The 15,326-nt window shown below is 37.7% G+C and overlaps 3 protein-coding genes across 4 annotated transcripts in view; 1 reads left to right on the top strand and 2 right to left on the bottom strand.

The window, feature by feature from the left end:
- The first annotated feature begins 2,343 nt into the window (after positions 1-2,343).
- Positions 2,344-6,078, top strand: LOC105835905 (cyclin-dependent kinase 2). The gene is made up of 5 exons (XM_012679563.3): positions 2,344-2,902; positions 4,894-5,089; positions 5,173-5,445; positions 5,529-5,732; positions 5,817-6,078. The coding sequence occupies exons 1-5, from the start codon at positions 2,787-2,789 to the stop codon at positions 5,925-5,927; spliced, it is 900 nt and encodes a 299-aa protein (XP_012535017.1). The 5' UTR covers positions 2,344-2,786; the 3' UTR covers positions 5,928-6,078.
- On the bottom strand, positions 6,050-8,122 carry LOC105835906 (proteoglycan 4). Its single transcript, XM_036289671.1, has one exon. The coding sequence runs from the start codon at positions 7,439-7,441 to the stop codon at positions 6,986-6,988; it is 456 nt and encodes a 151-aa protein (XP_036145564.1). The 5' UTR covers positions 7,442-8,122; the 3' UTR covers positions 6,050-6,985.
- Positions 8,123-8,627: 505 nt separating this feature from the next.
- LOC105835904 (microtubule-associated protein tau) overlaps positions 8,628-15,326 on the bottom strand; it is a 29,724-nt gene continuing 23,025 nt past the window's right edge. Inside the window, exons 7-12 of one of the 2 annotated variants that reach the window (XM_012679561.3) lie at positions 15,140-15,251; positions 14,208-14,416; positions 13,848-14,033; positions 12,786-12,827; positions 11,992-12,153; positions 8,628-10,938 (exon numbers count right to left, since the gene is read on the bottom strand). In XM_012679561.3, the coding sequence (XP_012535015.1) occupies positions 10,861-10,938; positions 11,992-12,153; positions 12,786-12,827; positions 13,848-14,033; positions 14,208-14,416; positions 15,140-15,251 (789 nt within the window). In that variant the 3' untranslated portion in view covers positions 8,628-10,860. The remainder of the gene's footprint in view (positions 10,939-11,991; positions 12,154-12,785; positions 12,828-13,847; positions 14,034-14,207; positions 14,417-15,139; positions 15,252-15,326) is intronic. The other variant, XM_012679562.3, reaches the window with a different exon arrangement.

A 15,326-nucleotide genomic window follows, 5' to 3' on the forward strand; every position in this document is an offset into this window, starting at 1 on the left:
TCGAAACTGTGCGAGAACTATTGAGAACTATCAAAAAAATAACCGATACTGTTTGGATTTCACGCCTCTCGCGAATGCGGTGCCGACGGTCGGAATAAAAAAATGTAGAAAAATATTTGTTTAATGAAACTGTTAGTAAAACGTGTACCTCGGGGCCATGCGCCATTATCTGGAACATTATATCCCAACAAATAGTCGAAAGATTTTGTTACTCGCATGAATGTGATCGTAAAATTTTAAGATCGCGAGTATGCGAGTAAAAAAATTTTTCAACTATCTGTTGGAGTATGTGTACTAGATAACTAGATAATGACGCGCTGTGGACGGGCAGACAAAAGTATTACTAAAATAATGTACTTACTGCTTTCGTTCGCAGCGGTCCACAGCGATCGTCCTGAAGTAGAGAGGGAGGCAACGGCGAAGATAATCCTGAAGCAGCGATAATCCTGAGGAAGGCAATGACGATGCACTTCACACCACACACACACACACACACTCACACACACACACACGAGGCGATCGCGATATTCTTTTTCGATAGACGAGCAGCGTACATGTTCACTCCCGAAGCTTCGCGATACAACTGACCCACCGACCCCCTCTCGTCAGGCAACTGAGCTCAGTCCGCGCGGACTGCCCGGAACCGTTGAAGCGTTTGAAAGAGGGAAGGAGAGAATAGTAGGCGGAGCTAGTAGCTGATTGGCTACCGTGAGTCGCCGGACTCGGGATTTTGCAGAAAAGGAGAGATAATCGCTTCTTGGAAATCGTCGATTTCCGAGAAGTTTCCGCTTCGATGCTTCGGGTAATCGTTTCTCGGAATTCGTCGAGGGGACTGGCGCCTGAGTGGCGCCTCGCTTTTTTTTGACGACAGAAAAAACTTCGGACAAGCGTCTCGGAGTCTCAACGATTTCCGAGAAGCGATTATCCGAAGCATCGAAGCGGAAACCTCGCTTTTTTTCGATGACGGAAAAAACTTTGGACAAGCGTTTGCACTTAAAATCAAATAAACCGAACGCGATTTTCGAGGAATCCTATTCAATCACTATTTTCGTTCACATGAAAACAAATTTACTTACAATTAGAACTTAAAACAGTGGTATGATGTGTAACTTCACGAAACGAAACTCGAAAAAAGCGCCAAGAATCGAGGCACACTAAACAGAAGTAAATCAATTCGCTCCTAGAGTTTTGTATCTCTGTATGATTGCGCAACGACTAGTAAAGTTTTATTATTGGCACGATCGACATTCTATCGAACGGATTGCGTACCCTCCTCGAGCGAATACGCGCCCACGAAAACTATGCCCGAAACGAAAATCAACATGGCACGAAACTGTCGTGACGTCACGTAACTCCGCGGAAACGCAGGCTGAGGAAAGCGGGGAGAAAACTGTTTGAATGAAAATTACGCGCCGAGATACAACGTACGAACGGAGACAAATTCATTTCGAGAATTTTGTATTTCGTATGCTCGCACGACTAGTAACGCTTCACTTAATTGGCACTCGCGATATTCTACCAAACGTATCTCTTTCGAGCAAACACTTAATTGCACTCGAACGTGCACGCGAACACTTCACTCGAAACCGAAGGCAAACGCACGATGCCGCGCTTTACACATGAATATGATCTCTTATGCGGGGTCTACAATGGCAGCAGAAGTAATGGAGTAAGGAGTAAGAGTAACAATTGACCAATTAAAAACCGGGAGTAAACGAAATGGGCAAATCTCATTTCAAATCATATTTCTTACTTCTTATTCCTACTTTATTACTCCTGCTGCCATTGTAGACTCCGCATTACATAATACGATCTCACATGGCTCGCGTGTCGTTTGCTAGCGCGACGACACTCTCAACACAACACCAGCGCCAAGTGAAATTTTCACGCGCAGTTTACGTTTTACTCGTGTGTGATATATTATCCATAATATCGGGATTGCCGAATAAAGTATCGGGCGATCGTTATTAATGTGCGGTTCGAGAATAGCAGGCTGATGTCAGCAGAAAGCGGCAAAGGAATGTAGCAGTAGCAGCAGCAGCATCAGCAGCAGGAGCAGCGGCAGCAGTCGGTGAGTGAATTTTTATCAAATCAATTAATTGAATTTATATCATGTATATGTGGTATTGCACATTTATAGAACACGATTATGCACATTTGCATAAAACAGATTTAAAATATGAATGCATATAATTGCAAAATTTACGGGTATAGCATGAAACAGAACCAAATAAACGTGGACATAGCATAGAAGAGACCCAAAAAGTCATGCACATTACCTACGGGATTCGTAGATATTTGACTACGTAGTTCAATGTGCACATTTTGTGCACATAGAGGCGCTGATGGATGAAAACACACCTAAAACGACGCGATAATCGCCCTCAGGTTCTTCTTTGCTTTACAATTACATTAATATTTAAAAGAGGTTTTTTCACCTCGCGTTACGTAGTCGATTATTTAACGCGGGTTGACGACCATCTCGCAAGTCCATCGATTCACGCTATCGATTCCTCTCACCATCCCTCCTAAAAAAATAAAAATGGCGAGTGCGCGCGCGAACATCTAGCTCCTCGACGGTGTTGATACTGTTGATAAACAAGCGGGCGATAAAACGGCCCGGGACGGCCGATTGTGTTTCTCGACGTTCCGGCGCGCCGACGACCCTCGGGCGAAACGCATCAACAACGGCGTCGACCGTGGAGAAGGTCAGGGAAGGCGCGGCCGAGGAGCGGCGTCCCCGGACCCACGCTGGCGACGACGACGAGCGCGGCAACGTTGAGGTTATGGACAACTTCGTGAAAATTGAGAAGATAGGGGAAGGAACGTACGGGGTGGTCTACAAAGCCCGGGACAAGATCACTGGGAAGCTGGTGGCGCTCAAGAAAATCCGTCTAGAGACGTATGTGCCGCCTCGTTAATTTGTTTCTGGGAAACAAAAAGAATCTCGCTTCTCTGCCTTCTCTTTCTCTCTTTTTTTCCTTCTGTGTCTCGCTCGTTGACGGTGTCACTCTGCCAAACGCGAACCAGGAAGTGCGTTTTCAGATGAACACTGGAGCTAGACGAAACTTTGTTTCTGAAAGAATCTGTACGATAATTTTGCTATCAGAAACTCTGATCTGGATGAAATTAAGTATTAAAGTATTAAACGATGTAAAGAGAAAATCATTCCTTCAGTCAAGTGTCAATTATTTTTCAAAAAATTTCTTTTATTATATCCTTGTCGTTTTGTCGTTATAAGATACATCAAGAGAACAGTAGCAATCCAAAAAGTACTTTTTTTCCCTTTCTTTTCATCTCATATATTTAATATCACATAATAAATATATTAATATTATTACTAACTTTTAATTTAACCAATTGTGCTTCTTAATGGAAAATACATATATATATTTTTTAATATGTTTAATTGTTTATATGTAGATTCGTGTAACATATGATTATTAAGCTTTTATTAATCTAGTTTGGAATGTAATTTCCATAGCTATTTATATATTATATATTAGCTATACATACTATATATTCATATCTATTCTTTTTCGACGCTATAATCTTTTATTTAATAAAATATATTATCTACTTACAAATATGATGTTTATTTGAAAATGAAACGCTAATTGAGAAACTTGTAGGTGCAAGAATATTTGAATTATTTTTACAAGAAATCACGTTTGCTAATTTTTTTTTAATTTTAACAATGGGTCATTAATTTTGTTACTTAGGGGTAAAAGAATTATCAGAATAATTTAATGGCGTATTATATTTTTAATGGTGTACCCTTTTAAATTTAACAGCTAAAATCGCCCCCTCTTCCTCCGCGAATGTTTAATTAAGATACACACTGTTGACTTATCCGACTTTACGAAATTAATTCAATATTAATTCGGCCGTTAATTAATTATCCATATATGTTAAAAATGATGAGTTTTGCAGAACTGCAATATCAGCTGGGCTTTTGCTTGTGCACACTGCTAACACACTGCTAACAATCTGCATATTGGGGTCAGCTGAATCTGCGGGGGCCACGTTACACTAATTTTCGTAGCACCACATTATTCAGCTTGTCCCATTGTGCCATGCTCGCCTGGTTTTTGATTTGGTATTTTTTATTTAATACACTGTATTATTAATTTAATAAGATGTGTTTAGCCAGGATTATTTTTTACATAAAATCTTTGTGAATGGATATATGTATACTTATTTTATATGTGTGTGTATATATATGTACACACACACACACACACACACACACACACACACACACACACACACACACACACACACACACACACACACACACATACACTGAAAAAAAGTAATATATTAAATAATATATGTTATTGCGGGCTGCCAATTACAGATATGCTCAATACAATAATATATACTATTGCAGTACCAACATTGTACTTGCATTAATAGCAAATATTATTGTATTGAGTATTTTATGTAGTTGGCAGCCCGCAATCACATATGTTATTGGCTATATTACATTTTTTTCCTGTGTATATATATATATATATCCTGCAATATTATGTTTTCATTGAAGATAACATTTTTCCTTGAGTGAGAGATTAATCTCTGTACACCCAAAGAAAAATGTTACCTTCAATGAAAATACTATAATATAAAAGCAATTTCGTTAACAGAATTGCTTTTATATTATATTATATTATTATATTATATTTGTCGTCCCACCTCCGATGCAATTTTAATGTCTTCAATGTTATATTGTACATGTTTGTAAGATACCTGTAAGATATTTATAGGTAAACTTTTCAAGCGAAAAATCTCGTTAGAAAAAAAGAGCGGAAAACTTTTCTACATGTAATTTTTTTATTTATCAGGTTCGCTGAATTTTGCTTTAACTAATTAATTAGTGCTACTTTAAATCAGGGAAAGGGAAGGCGTTCCATCTACCGCCATTCGAGAGATATCATTATTAAAAGACCTCGCTCATCCAAACATCATACAGTTGTTCGATGTCGTAGACGGCGACAATCATCTGTACCTTGTGTTTGAATTTCTACAGCAGGACCTGAAAAAGTTGCTAGACTCCGTTAAGGGGGGCCTAGAGCCAGCTCTCGTCAAGGTAATGCGGATCTTTCAGCCGCATTTCGCAAGGACGCGTATATACGTGGGTCTCTCAAACGAACGGGATGGTTTGTGTTACAGAGCTACCTCAATCAATTGCTGAAAGCAATTTCCTTTTGCCACCTCCGTTGTATATTGCACAGAGACTTAAAGCCGCAGAATTTACTGATAGATCGAGAGGGTCACATTAAACTGGCCGACTTCGGATTGGCCAGAATGATCGGCGTGCCCGTTCGCACTTACACGCACGAGGTCGTCACGCTTTGGTATCGCGCACCGGAGGTTCTTTTAGGAACCAAGTTGTATACCTGCGCACTGGACATATGGAGTCTCGGTTGTATATTCGCGGAAATGGTACGTGAAAATTGCGCGACAGTTTACCCGAGTCTACCAGGGATATAACAGCGGATTTCTGCGAAATGACATGATCTTTGTAGGCAACCAGGAGGGCTCTATTTCCCGGAGACTCCGAAATAGATCAGTTATTTAGGATATTTCGCATGCTCGGCACGCCGGATGAAACGATCTGGCCGGGGGTGTCACAGCTTCCGGATTACACGTCCAGATTCCCAAGATGGGAGGCGTCTAACATAAGCGACGCCTTACCTAGTTTCGACGACGATGCCAAAGACTTACTCTCAGTAAGGGAAAGTTCAGCGTCTACCCTACGAAAGTGCGCGAGCACTTTTTTGTACATTTATATTTTGTTTTATTTTTTTTTTTAGAAAATGCTGACATACGATCCTAATCAGAGGATAACGGCAAAAAAAGGATTAACTCACTCGTATTTTACTGGGCTCAAATTAATTCCACCTCCACTGCCAAAGAAAAACTGACGTAGATTTTATAGCCGTTTAAGCTATTGTATTTTTATAGAGTTTTACATGAAATTTAAATGCCAAGTAATTTTGGATGAAAATAACTTTATACTGCGAGTGTGTTCAAAAATGCTATATAGTCTAAATATATATATTTTTATTATTTCTATAAATCTCACATATATTAATTTTTCATTTGTTGATATTATCTTCCATGTCCTCCATCACACCAGTTTCCCATTCAGACATACAGATATATTTATTTTAATAATTATATGTATATTGCGTAATATATTTTATATCTTTTATTTATATATATTTTTGAAAACTGTGCGTAGCATTAATATAGATGTAAGTCATTAATTTTCATTAATTCATAAACAATTAAAAACTTGAAAAAAAAACAAGCAATTTATGCCTATATTAATGTTCAAATATCAAGAAATAATAGAAATTGATCAATTTTCTTTATGACCTTAGAAACACGATATAATCATTTGTAACATAAAGATAACACAATATTAATTTTTGATTTTTTATGAACAGCAATATACGTTGTTAGCATCCATAAAGTTTCCACTAAACCTATCATATCAAAGATATGAAGTTAGAAGTTATAGGTTTAATTGAAAAATTAAGACTTGCGAAGAAAGTCCCTGTTCTATTTTTCATCTCGAATTTTTATTTTATTCTCAAGCTAATTTTTTTATTCATTTAGTTGAAATTAATCCTAGAATAAAAAAGTTTATTTTTACTTAAGATTAGATTAATAAAATGAAGACAATCTGATCTAGCAAGTATAGTTTAACTTTTCTATCGTTATTTTTTCTAAGTTACTGTAATTAATTTGCACTTTCATGTGAGATGAACAGGATGCTCTAGATTTTCTTTTATATAATAGTTCTTCATTTGTCATCAACAGTTTTTTTATTTATAAATTACGAATTATGAATTGAGTTTCAAATTTTTGTGGAGAAAAACTCAACTTCACATTAGTTGCAAATGAGAATCAGTGAGGAGTTTGTAGCTCTGTACCGAAGTGCTAGAAAGTCCGTCGTGTTTTTGATTCAATAGCTTTAATACGTCGTTCGATTGGATTTCGAGGACGGCTCGATTAACTTAGGTAAAGTGATTTTTGAGTGAGTTTCGACAACCGGATTTGCTTCTTGAGATATTGGCGAAGGCGCGAGTTTCGGAAGACGCAGCTCCTTGGGGGACGGCGTTTGTCTCGGGGTTGCGGGAGATATTCTATTAGGTGTGCCGGGGGATATTTTCCTAGGTGTACCGGGAGATGTTTTCCTAGGTGTACCGGGAGACGTTTTCCTAGATGTGCCAGGGAGGGACTTGTCGTCAGCGGCTCTAACGCGCAGGCTGCTGGGTGGACGCGGGGAAGTTGGCGATCTCCTCGGTGAGCGACCCTTCGGCGTGCTGCCCTTGTTGTTTGTCACGTCTGGCGAGGGTGATTTGGACGTGCGCCCGTTTGCGAGGGTCGAACCCCCCGGTTCCTGCGTGAGTTGCCTTCTGGGCGTCATGGCTTCCGGAGATCTGGCCAGTCCGCTTTTAACGGCCTGAGGGGTCACGACGGACGAGGGTGACACGACGCCACGGGCTTTGGTCGGCGTCGAGGGTGGCGGTTGAGGCTGAGGTATCTCATCACTGATTTTTGAATCATCTTTTGAATCATCCCTTACGGAAGTCCGGATCTAGAGAGAATCGCAACGATCATTTTATTTCTAAATGTATTCAATGATGGAGTAAAATGAGTAATATATTTTTAGGTGCATCTAGTACTTGTCATCATCGATCATTTAGGGAGCTATAATACTCGATGCACCCTTTTTGTTACATAATATGTGCAAACTGACCTTGATTGGCAGGCGGTGAATGGTAGCGATGCTTTGCGGACCTTGAGTGAATTGCACGTGAGGGTGAAGTACACGCTGTGCGTATTATCCTTTTTAAGGGATGGCAAGTTTTCTAAATACGTTCTAGTAGATACGGGTATCGATAAGGAAGGATGAGGAGCTATTCGTGTTTGCCGGTACCGTTCGTGCTAAACTGCAGCAGGAATCAGTTTCAGGGTCGTGCCTACATACTAAATCTTCATACTGTAAATCTTGCACAAAGTAGTTAATTTTCAACTGACAGACTTACAGAAAGAGCTTCTAGTACTTGAGACGGCATAAATCTGAGCGTGTTATAGCCCAAATGTTACATGAAAAGGAATTAATCTTAATAGATCTAATCTTAAAAATTTCATTTACATTCATTCTTTTATGTTTTTCAACAGAAAAGAATTCAACGCCTGATTCTGAAAAATCTGAAAGTAGAAATTTTAATATTTATAAATAGTATAAATCACTTTTAATTCTTTTATTTTTTTTGAACAATATTGCGCTTATAATATTAATAAATTAAAAATTTAAATAGATTAGAGATTAGACGGGTGGCCCCTTAAAATAAATATAATCAAAGAATTTTGCTCCTGGATGTTACCTATCGCGTAACGACGATTAATTACACATATCTTTTGCTGCACATGTTGTTTCTAGTGTTTATACAATATAAAGAGTAATTAGATTCTACATATATTTTTATAAAGATGAATAAAGATAAATTCTTATAAAGATAAAAAGGAATGCAGCTGTTTCTTCCTCATCGAAGAAAATCGGGGAAGGATGCGTTCGGGTGTTGAGAGACGAAAAAAAAGAACGGGTGTAAATTTAAAAACGAAAATATTATTGTGTGTAATGCCTCTCCAAAGCGATCCTATATCCAGGACGCGCTGCGGGCGCGCCGTTACACTATTGCGTTCGTACGAAGTGGTAACTTGTGACAATTACAAGGATCTAAACGTTAATTATCATTCTCTTCGTGAAATATCGCAGTACGTTAATTGAATCAAATTATCTCTTAATAATCCACGTGGAAGCAATACAGTGTAAATAATGTGTTATATATCTCCCCTCTCTCTCTCTCTCTTTCTCTCTCTCTCTATCTTTCTCTTTCTTTCTCTCTGTTCTTTTTCCCCTCTCTTTTTAGCGATGTGTAAATTGCACGAGGTACCTAAGGTAGTGTAGTGACGTAAGTGAGAGATTTTTATTTTTGGCGTGGCCGCGTGCACGCATTCTCCATCGCATCGATCTCTCCCTTTCGTTGACGGACACTCCATCATCTCCCGATGCTCCTTTTCGTGTTATTTTGTGTATGTATTCATGGGATGCAATGTGTATGTGTTGTGTGTGTGTGTGTCGATTACGTATCTACAATAAGGTTTACGAATGCCTTGTATGTTCTGTTCCGATGTATCTGACGGGTATCTCGCGTGAACGCGGATCACCTGCGCGTCACACGGCTCTACTGAAAATTTTCTTCTCCCGTGTCTTTCGCGCTGCACCGAGCGTAATCCCGAATGACTGCTAAATCCGCGCGCAAAGTTTCGAGATGTACAACGACCTCGCGAGCCTTCCGCGCGATCCTGCGATGCGGATACGGTGCGCTAAGCACCAAGTTATCCACGATTGATCGACGCCAGTTGTAACGCTCGGGCCCCCTAACTACCCGTCCGTGTCGATCGAGATTGCTGCCCGCGTAGTGCTTCCGTTTCCTCGGAAATCGAAAATCGCTCGCACACGAACGACAAACTGCGCATCGTTCGTGATTCGACTATTTCGGGTTGTCGCTCCCCTCCGACGATGTGACTCCGATGAAATGCAACGTACGATGTCGAGGGATTGTTGTGACCTCCTCATGCGGAAATTAATGTACGCGCGCTTGTCTAATGTATATTCCCCCTAAGAGGACGCGACGATACTTCCTTCGGTGCACACGTTTACAATGATTTACGCACGGAGATGTGTGACTTTTGTACTTTCATTGGAAACTCCTACGTATGCGAAAGCGAATAAGATGCTGGCTAGATAAATTATATAATCATAATAGACACAGTTTTGCAATTTTTGCAAAATTATCAATACGATTAGCGACAATTAAAAATTAAATTATGACGTTACACTCGTGTCGTCTACAGAATCGACGATAAGGGATTCGAAGACATTTATAATTTGCTTCGTTCTCTCCATCGATACGTTTGTTGCCTTCACGCGCATCGTTGGCTTAACTTCTTAAGCGATTATGTCGTATTATGATGCAATAAAACAGATTTAAATTTGCGTATATGGAAAAGCTAAATTACAGTTCATAATACACCGATAATGTCGATTATGGCACAAATGCGTATCAAAAGTCGAAATAGTTCGCAAATGTTAACATCCATGTAACTTGGGCGCATGAGAAACGTCGTTACCATGATTTAAAAAATTGCAAAGACGAGCCGTGACAGGATTACAGTCTATAATCCCCGATTAGAGAAAGTTATCGCTTAAAAAGGCAAAGAGCTTCCATGCGCGTGGAAATTATATTTCCCCAAATTTTTTTCTTCACCTATTATATTCAAGTAAAGTGAAATATTTTCCTCAGTTCTTTTGCTCCTTTCTCTTCCGTGCTTTACTTATTGCGTACTTACATAATTACGTAAATATGTGTTTTACGTGGACAGAGGGTGTGTTGTCACGCATGATGTATTTCGGCAATTTTATCTCTTTAAAGATAACTAAAACCGTTGTGAATCCGCGCGCGGTGAGATACGCGGGAGCCTCGCGCTTGTAGATACTCGATAAAACAAACCAACGTGATAACGTATATTGTCCCGCTCGTCGATTTAATTCGTCCGCCGCGCAAATTTTATCGCTTGCGTAGACGCGAGATATCGATTGCTCCTTGTTTTATTTTGTCGAGGTGTTTCATACATACGCCTCGATCTGTTTCTCCCGATCGCGCGAGGACAGCGCTCGTACGTCCTCCAAAGGGGGGGGGGATAGATGGATAAACGTGATTAATCACATGCAAATGATTATAATTAAAGCGGGTCTATCGGCCGACTTTTCATGACCTAGCATTCCTGGTTCAGGTTCTCGTCCGAGGCTGGCAGGCCATTCTTGCCGGAATCGGCGCCGGAGGGCACGGGGCTCTGCGGGCACAAGATATCAGGATTAAGCCTGCAGCATCCTTGCGAACTGAGCAAATCGACTGAGTAAAATATATATAGATAAATAAGTGTCCTTCTTTCAATGCACGTTAACCCTCTCACAGGCTGTGCGACAGGCTAACACCAATAATGTTCAATCAAACGTTATTCTAATAATTCAAATGACTTTCTCATAGACTTTGCCATAAAATAAATTTTTGTTTCATGCAGTTTATCTTGATTAGTTGCGCACAATTCGTAATAATACTGCATTTATAGATTTAGAATTGATTCAACATCGATTAACTTTAATAATAATTATAAATTGTTTCTTTAGTTTTTTTTCTTTTCTTGCAAATTAAGTTAAAAAAAAATAAAAAGACAATTGCATTCTGATTAGGTTTAATCTATGGCGAAAGGGTAATGATTCCTAATGTCTGTGATGTGGAGACCGTAATTGCGTAATCACGTTAAACGCATTTTTGCGAAGGTAACAACCAGTAGAAATAGTTTAAGTCGATAGATACGTGACATAAAAAGTAGAGGAGTCGTACTCGCATTTCTGGATTTGAATAATGCAAAAAATGAGTATTATTAATGAATGATATTATTTTGTCCCGCTAAATTTTATGTAAAAGTTTTCTCAATTTTGTATTTTCAAAATTATTATAAAACATTTTACTTATAAATTTTTATAATGCGGAAATCAAGCTTATCGAAAAATATACTAAAAAATTTCTAATCCGAGGCAACACACGATATTTCGAATCGATTATTTCATCGATATATATTTATTTTTGACATGTTATTTATCTACAAATGCGGCAAATATTTTAATGTGCTGTGTATGGCATTGCAAATATACGCATGCAACGCGTGTTTAAGCACGTAGGTGCAGATATTTAATGCGAAAAATCTCGAGAAATAATGTTATTAGATTAGAAAACGTTTCGTCGTTGTGACTTGCGATGTGTTTCTCAAAAGAGTGTTTCGTAAAAGAAAACTTTCGTGAGATGAGATTATTCTCAAGACTTTTAGTTTTGAGACAGAACATACCTGAGACCCGCTGCCGTTCACGCTCTCAACGTTAGAACTCGCCTGCCGCAGATAATCTTTGTCGTTGAAAATCTTTTTGTCGCCACCCCCCGGCTTGTGCTTCACGTTATCCAATGAACCGATTTTGCTTTCGGCCTTGATGTCTATTTTTTGCGTCGGGATCTGAGAAAATGAACGACGAACCATATTATTCATTTGTTAATAAAATTTTATTTGATAAGCAGAGAAAAGTGAAAATTTAAAAAGTTAAAAATAGAAATATTTCCCTGTTTTTCTTACGAATAAGCGCTAATAGAATATTATTTGTTACAGTATCCGTTCGTCAATAAAATTAAATTTACAAGCTCGGTAATAAATGTAACGATTGATCTAGAATCTAAACAAATTTGGAAACATGCAGGAATATGTACATGCTAAAATTTCCCATCCATCGTACATTTTACTTACTCACGTCTATATCCGGCGATATAGATAGAACTTTTATTGCAAAGTGATGATAAGCATATTTTCGTATCTCGTAAATCGTAGAGGTAAACTCGTTGATCTATCATGCTGATTATAAATGGTGATTTCCCGTGCGGCGATATCGATGTACGCGATATATGCAGCCGTACATGTGATGGAACTTTATTGTACTAATTTTACCTCCGCGATTTTAACGAAGTACGAGAAATTTATTTCAATCATGATGTCGTGATCGGAAGACGAAGACTATAATAAGAAGGAGAGTGGAGGACAGAAAGAAAACGACATGTGATTAGCACGTCACTTCGTTAGCTGTATGATATACTCACGTTGTTCTTCGTTTCCTTCGGTGTTTTTGGCGAAGTTGCGGACTGAACATCAAGAAATAACAATGGCTTGTTAATAATGACAATAGACAACACATGCGTGTACAAATTAGCTGCACAATTGGGTTTTACGGCTTCCTATGACAATGACTGTTTAAGTTTCGGGTTTTAATGGAAATTAACGATGCTGAGTTTGACCAACGAAGTTTCTCTTCGCTAGAAATTTCGGGCCGTCGTAAAGTAAAGTTAATAATTTCAAATTGAATGGCTTCGAGGGTCGCAACTTAAAATTATTAACTTTACTTAAAAACCTAAATACGTGTATAGCTGTTCTCCTGCTGGATCATCATTCTTCTAATTCAAGATAACTTTGTTCTGGCTAATAACTTTGTTCGGGATATATATGTATGTACAACATATATGTATATGTATATATAATATATATGTATATATAAATTTTAATAACTAAGCCAGCATTCCGCATGCAATAAAATTTGAACTAGCGTATTATTGGGTAATTATCTTGAATATTTTTGTGACATAAAATGAACGAAGCGAGCATTGCATTTATAATGAATGCTATGCCAATTAAGCTTCTGTCATAAATAAGTTATAAATCGTGAAAAAGTAATATTTATGTGAAGATAGGAACTTATATAATGACTTTCTATGGAAATGGGTAAATACATATTTTAGTTACTCCTTCGTTCAATTAATTATGAAACATCAAAAAAAATATTAACAATATAAATGTGAATGCAAATGCATACATGTAAATGCATGCAATAGATTAATAAGTCTTTTCAGGATTAATTGCTTGATGCAGAAAATGACATGACCGTGCTATTAATTAAAGCATCGTTAGAATCAAGAAAACAATGATAATCAAAACTAAGAATTTTAATTTAACTAAGATTCTCATTCAATATTGCTTATACATAAGATTAAAAAAAAAATAGATTGATTAGTAAACTAGAAAATGTATATAATTAGTTTATATAATAAAAACTATTTTTAACGGTTTTAAACTAGTTATAAGTTGCAAATGTATAATCCAATTCTCACCTTGACGGTGCCACCGCCAGGAACATGCTTCTCATTATCTTTGGATCCGACTTTTGATTTTGCCTTGTCCTTGAAGTCGAGTTTTACTGTTTCGATCTTCTTGTCACCGCCGCCCGGTTTGTAAGTTGCGTTTTCCAAGGAGCCCACTTTGGACTTGGCATTCCATTGAAGTTTCACTTGGGAGATCTGTGATTGAAAATTCAATGACATTTGTAATGTTCGATCATTTCTCAATCCTTTCATTTTCGATATTATCTTTGATATTTAACAAAAATTGAAAAGAAAAAACACAGATAAGAAACGTGAAAAAGCTTTTTATAGGATTATTATAATTCAATACCGGGGACGAAAGGGATCAACCTTTTTGTCGCCACCACTGGGCGCGTATTTCTCATTCTTCGCGGCGATCTTCGGTTGCGCTTTGCTGAAGTCGACCTTTCTGTTCTCAATTTTTACTTTACCACCGCCCGGCTTGTAACTCGCGTTGTCTAAAGAACCGATCTTCGATCGTACAGTCTTCAAGTTCGGGGAAGGCGCGGCGCCGACTTGAACTTTATTCATCGGCAGCTCTGCAAGATTAAAAGACACATGATTGTTTGGACGTACGTTACATTAATGTATTATTACTGGCTTTTTTAAACATTGTCCTTACTCTAATTTTTTCTATGGCATTCAGTCCGATTTCTCAGCGATGTAAAAGAGATGCAATTATATTTATATGAAATGAGGACTAACGTTAAGGATATCGGAATAGTAATCAAATGCTTTGGTATCGATACAGTGTATATTAGATTTTGATTACGAAAAATAAGGTATCTTAGTCGAAATAGGATTCACCTGATTTATTTTATTTTATTTTTTTTTTTTTTTTTTTTTTTAGAAACCTACAATATATTTTTATTGTAGATATATATTAAAATAAATTAAGAGAATAAAAATTCTATCTTAATCACAAACATAAAATATATCTTTCAAATAACGTATTCTTAAATAAATAAAAAGTTTTGTCTTAAAAAAATCTGTGATATATATATTTATAAAAATGACTTATACACTTTGTTAAAAGTTTTTATTGCACTAAACGTGACGCACTGCTATCGATCCTAATTCTTTGGCCCCTCTTTACTACTTCCTATGACTCATTTTTTAAGTATATACTATAAGTGTAAAGCGCAAAATTTGTAAGTAGTAAATGTAAAAGCGGGCCTTTTAGTACTATATAGATCTTATTCGACTCAGATGCCTCATAGATCGATCCGTTCCTACACCAATATGAAACAAGGAATCCTTACTTTTTTTCTCTTGCGCGGTAGGTGTGTCGGGAGTTCGCGGTAATGATTTAGCGGATTTCGTAGGCGATCCAGCGTTCGATCTTTTGTCGGAATCTCCATTCGTACTCCTTGCCTATTTGAAACAAATTTCAGTTTATCGGAAGGAAATATTTCTGATGTGTAAGAGAATAGAAGGAAAATACAAATA

The sequence above is a fragment of the Monomorium pharaonis genome, chromosome 7 (genome assembly GCF_013373865.1).
Source record: "Monomorium pharaonis isolate MP-MQ-018 chromosome 7, ASM1337386v2, whole genome shotgun sequence".
Taxonomy (NCBI): Eukaryota; Metazoa; Arthropoda; class Insecta; order Hymenoptera; family Formicidae; genus Monomorium; species Monomorium pharaonis.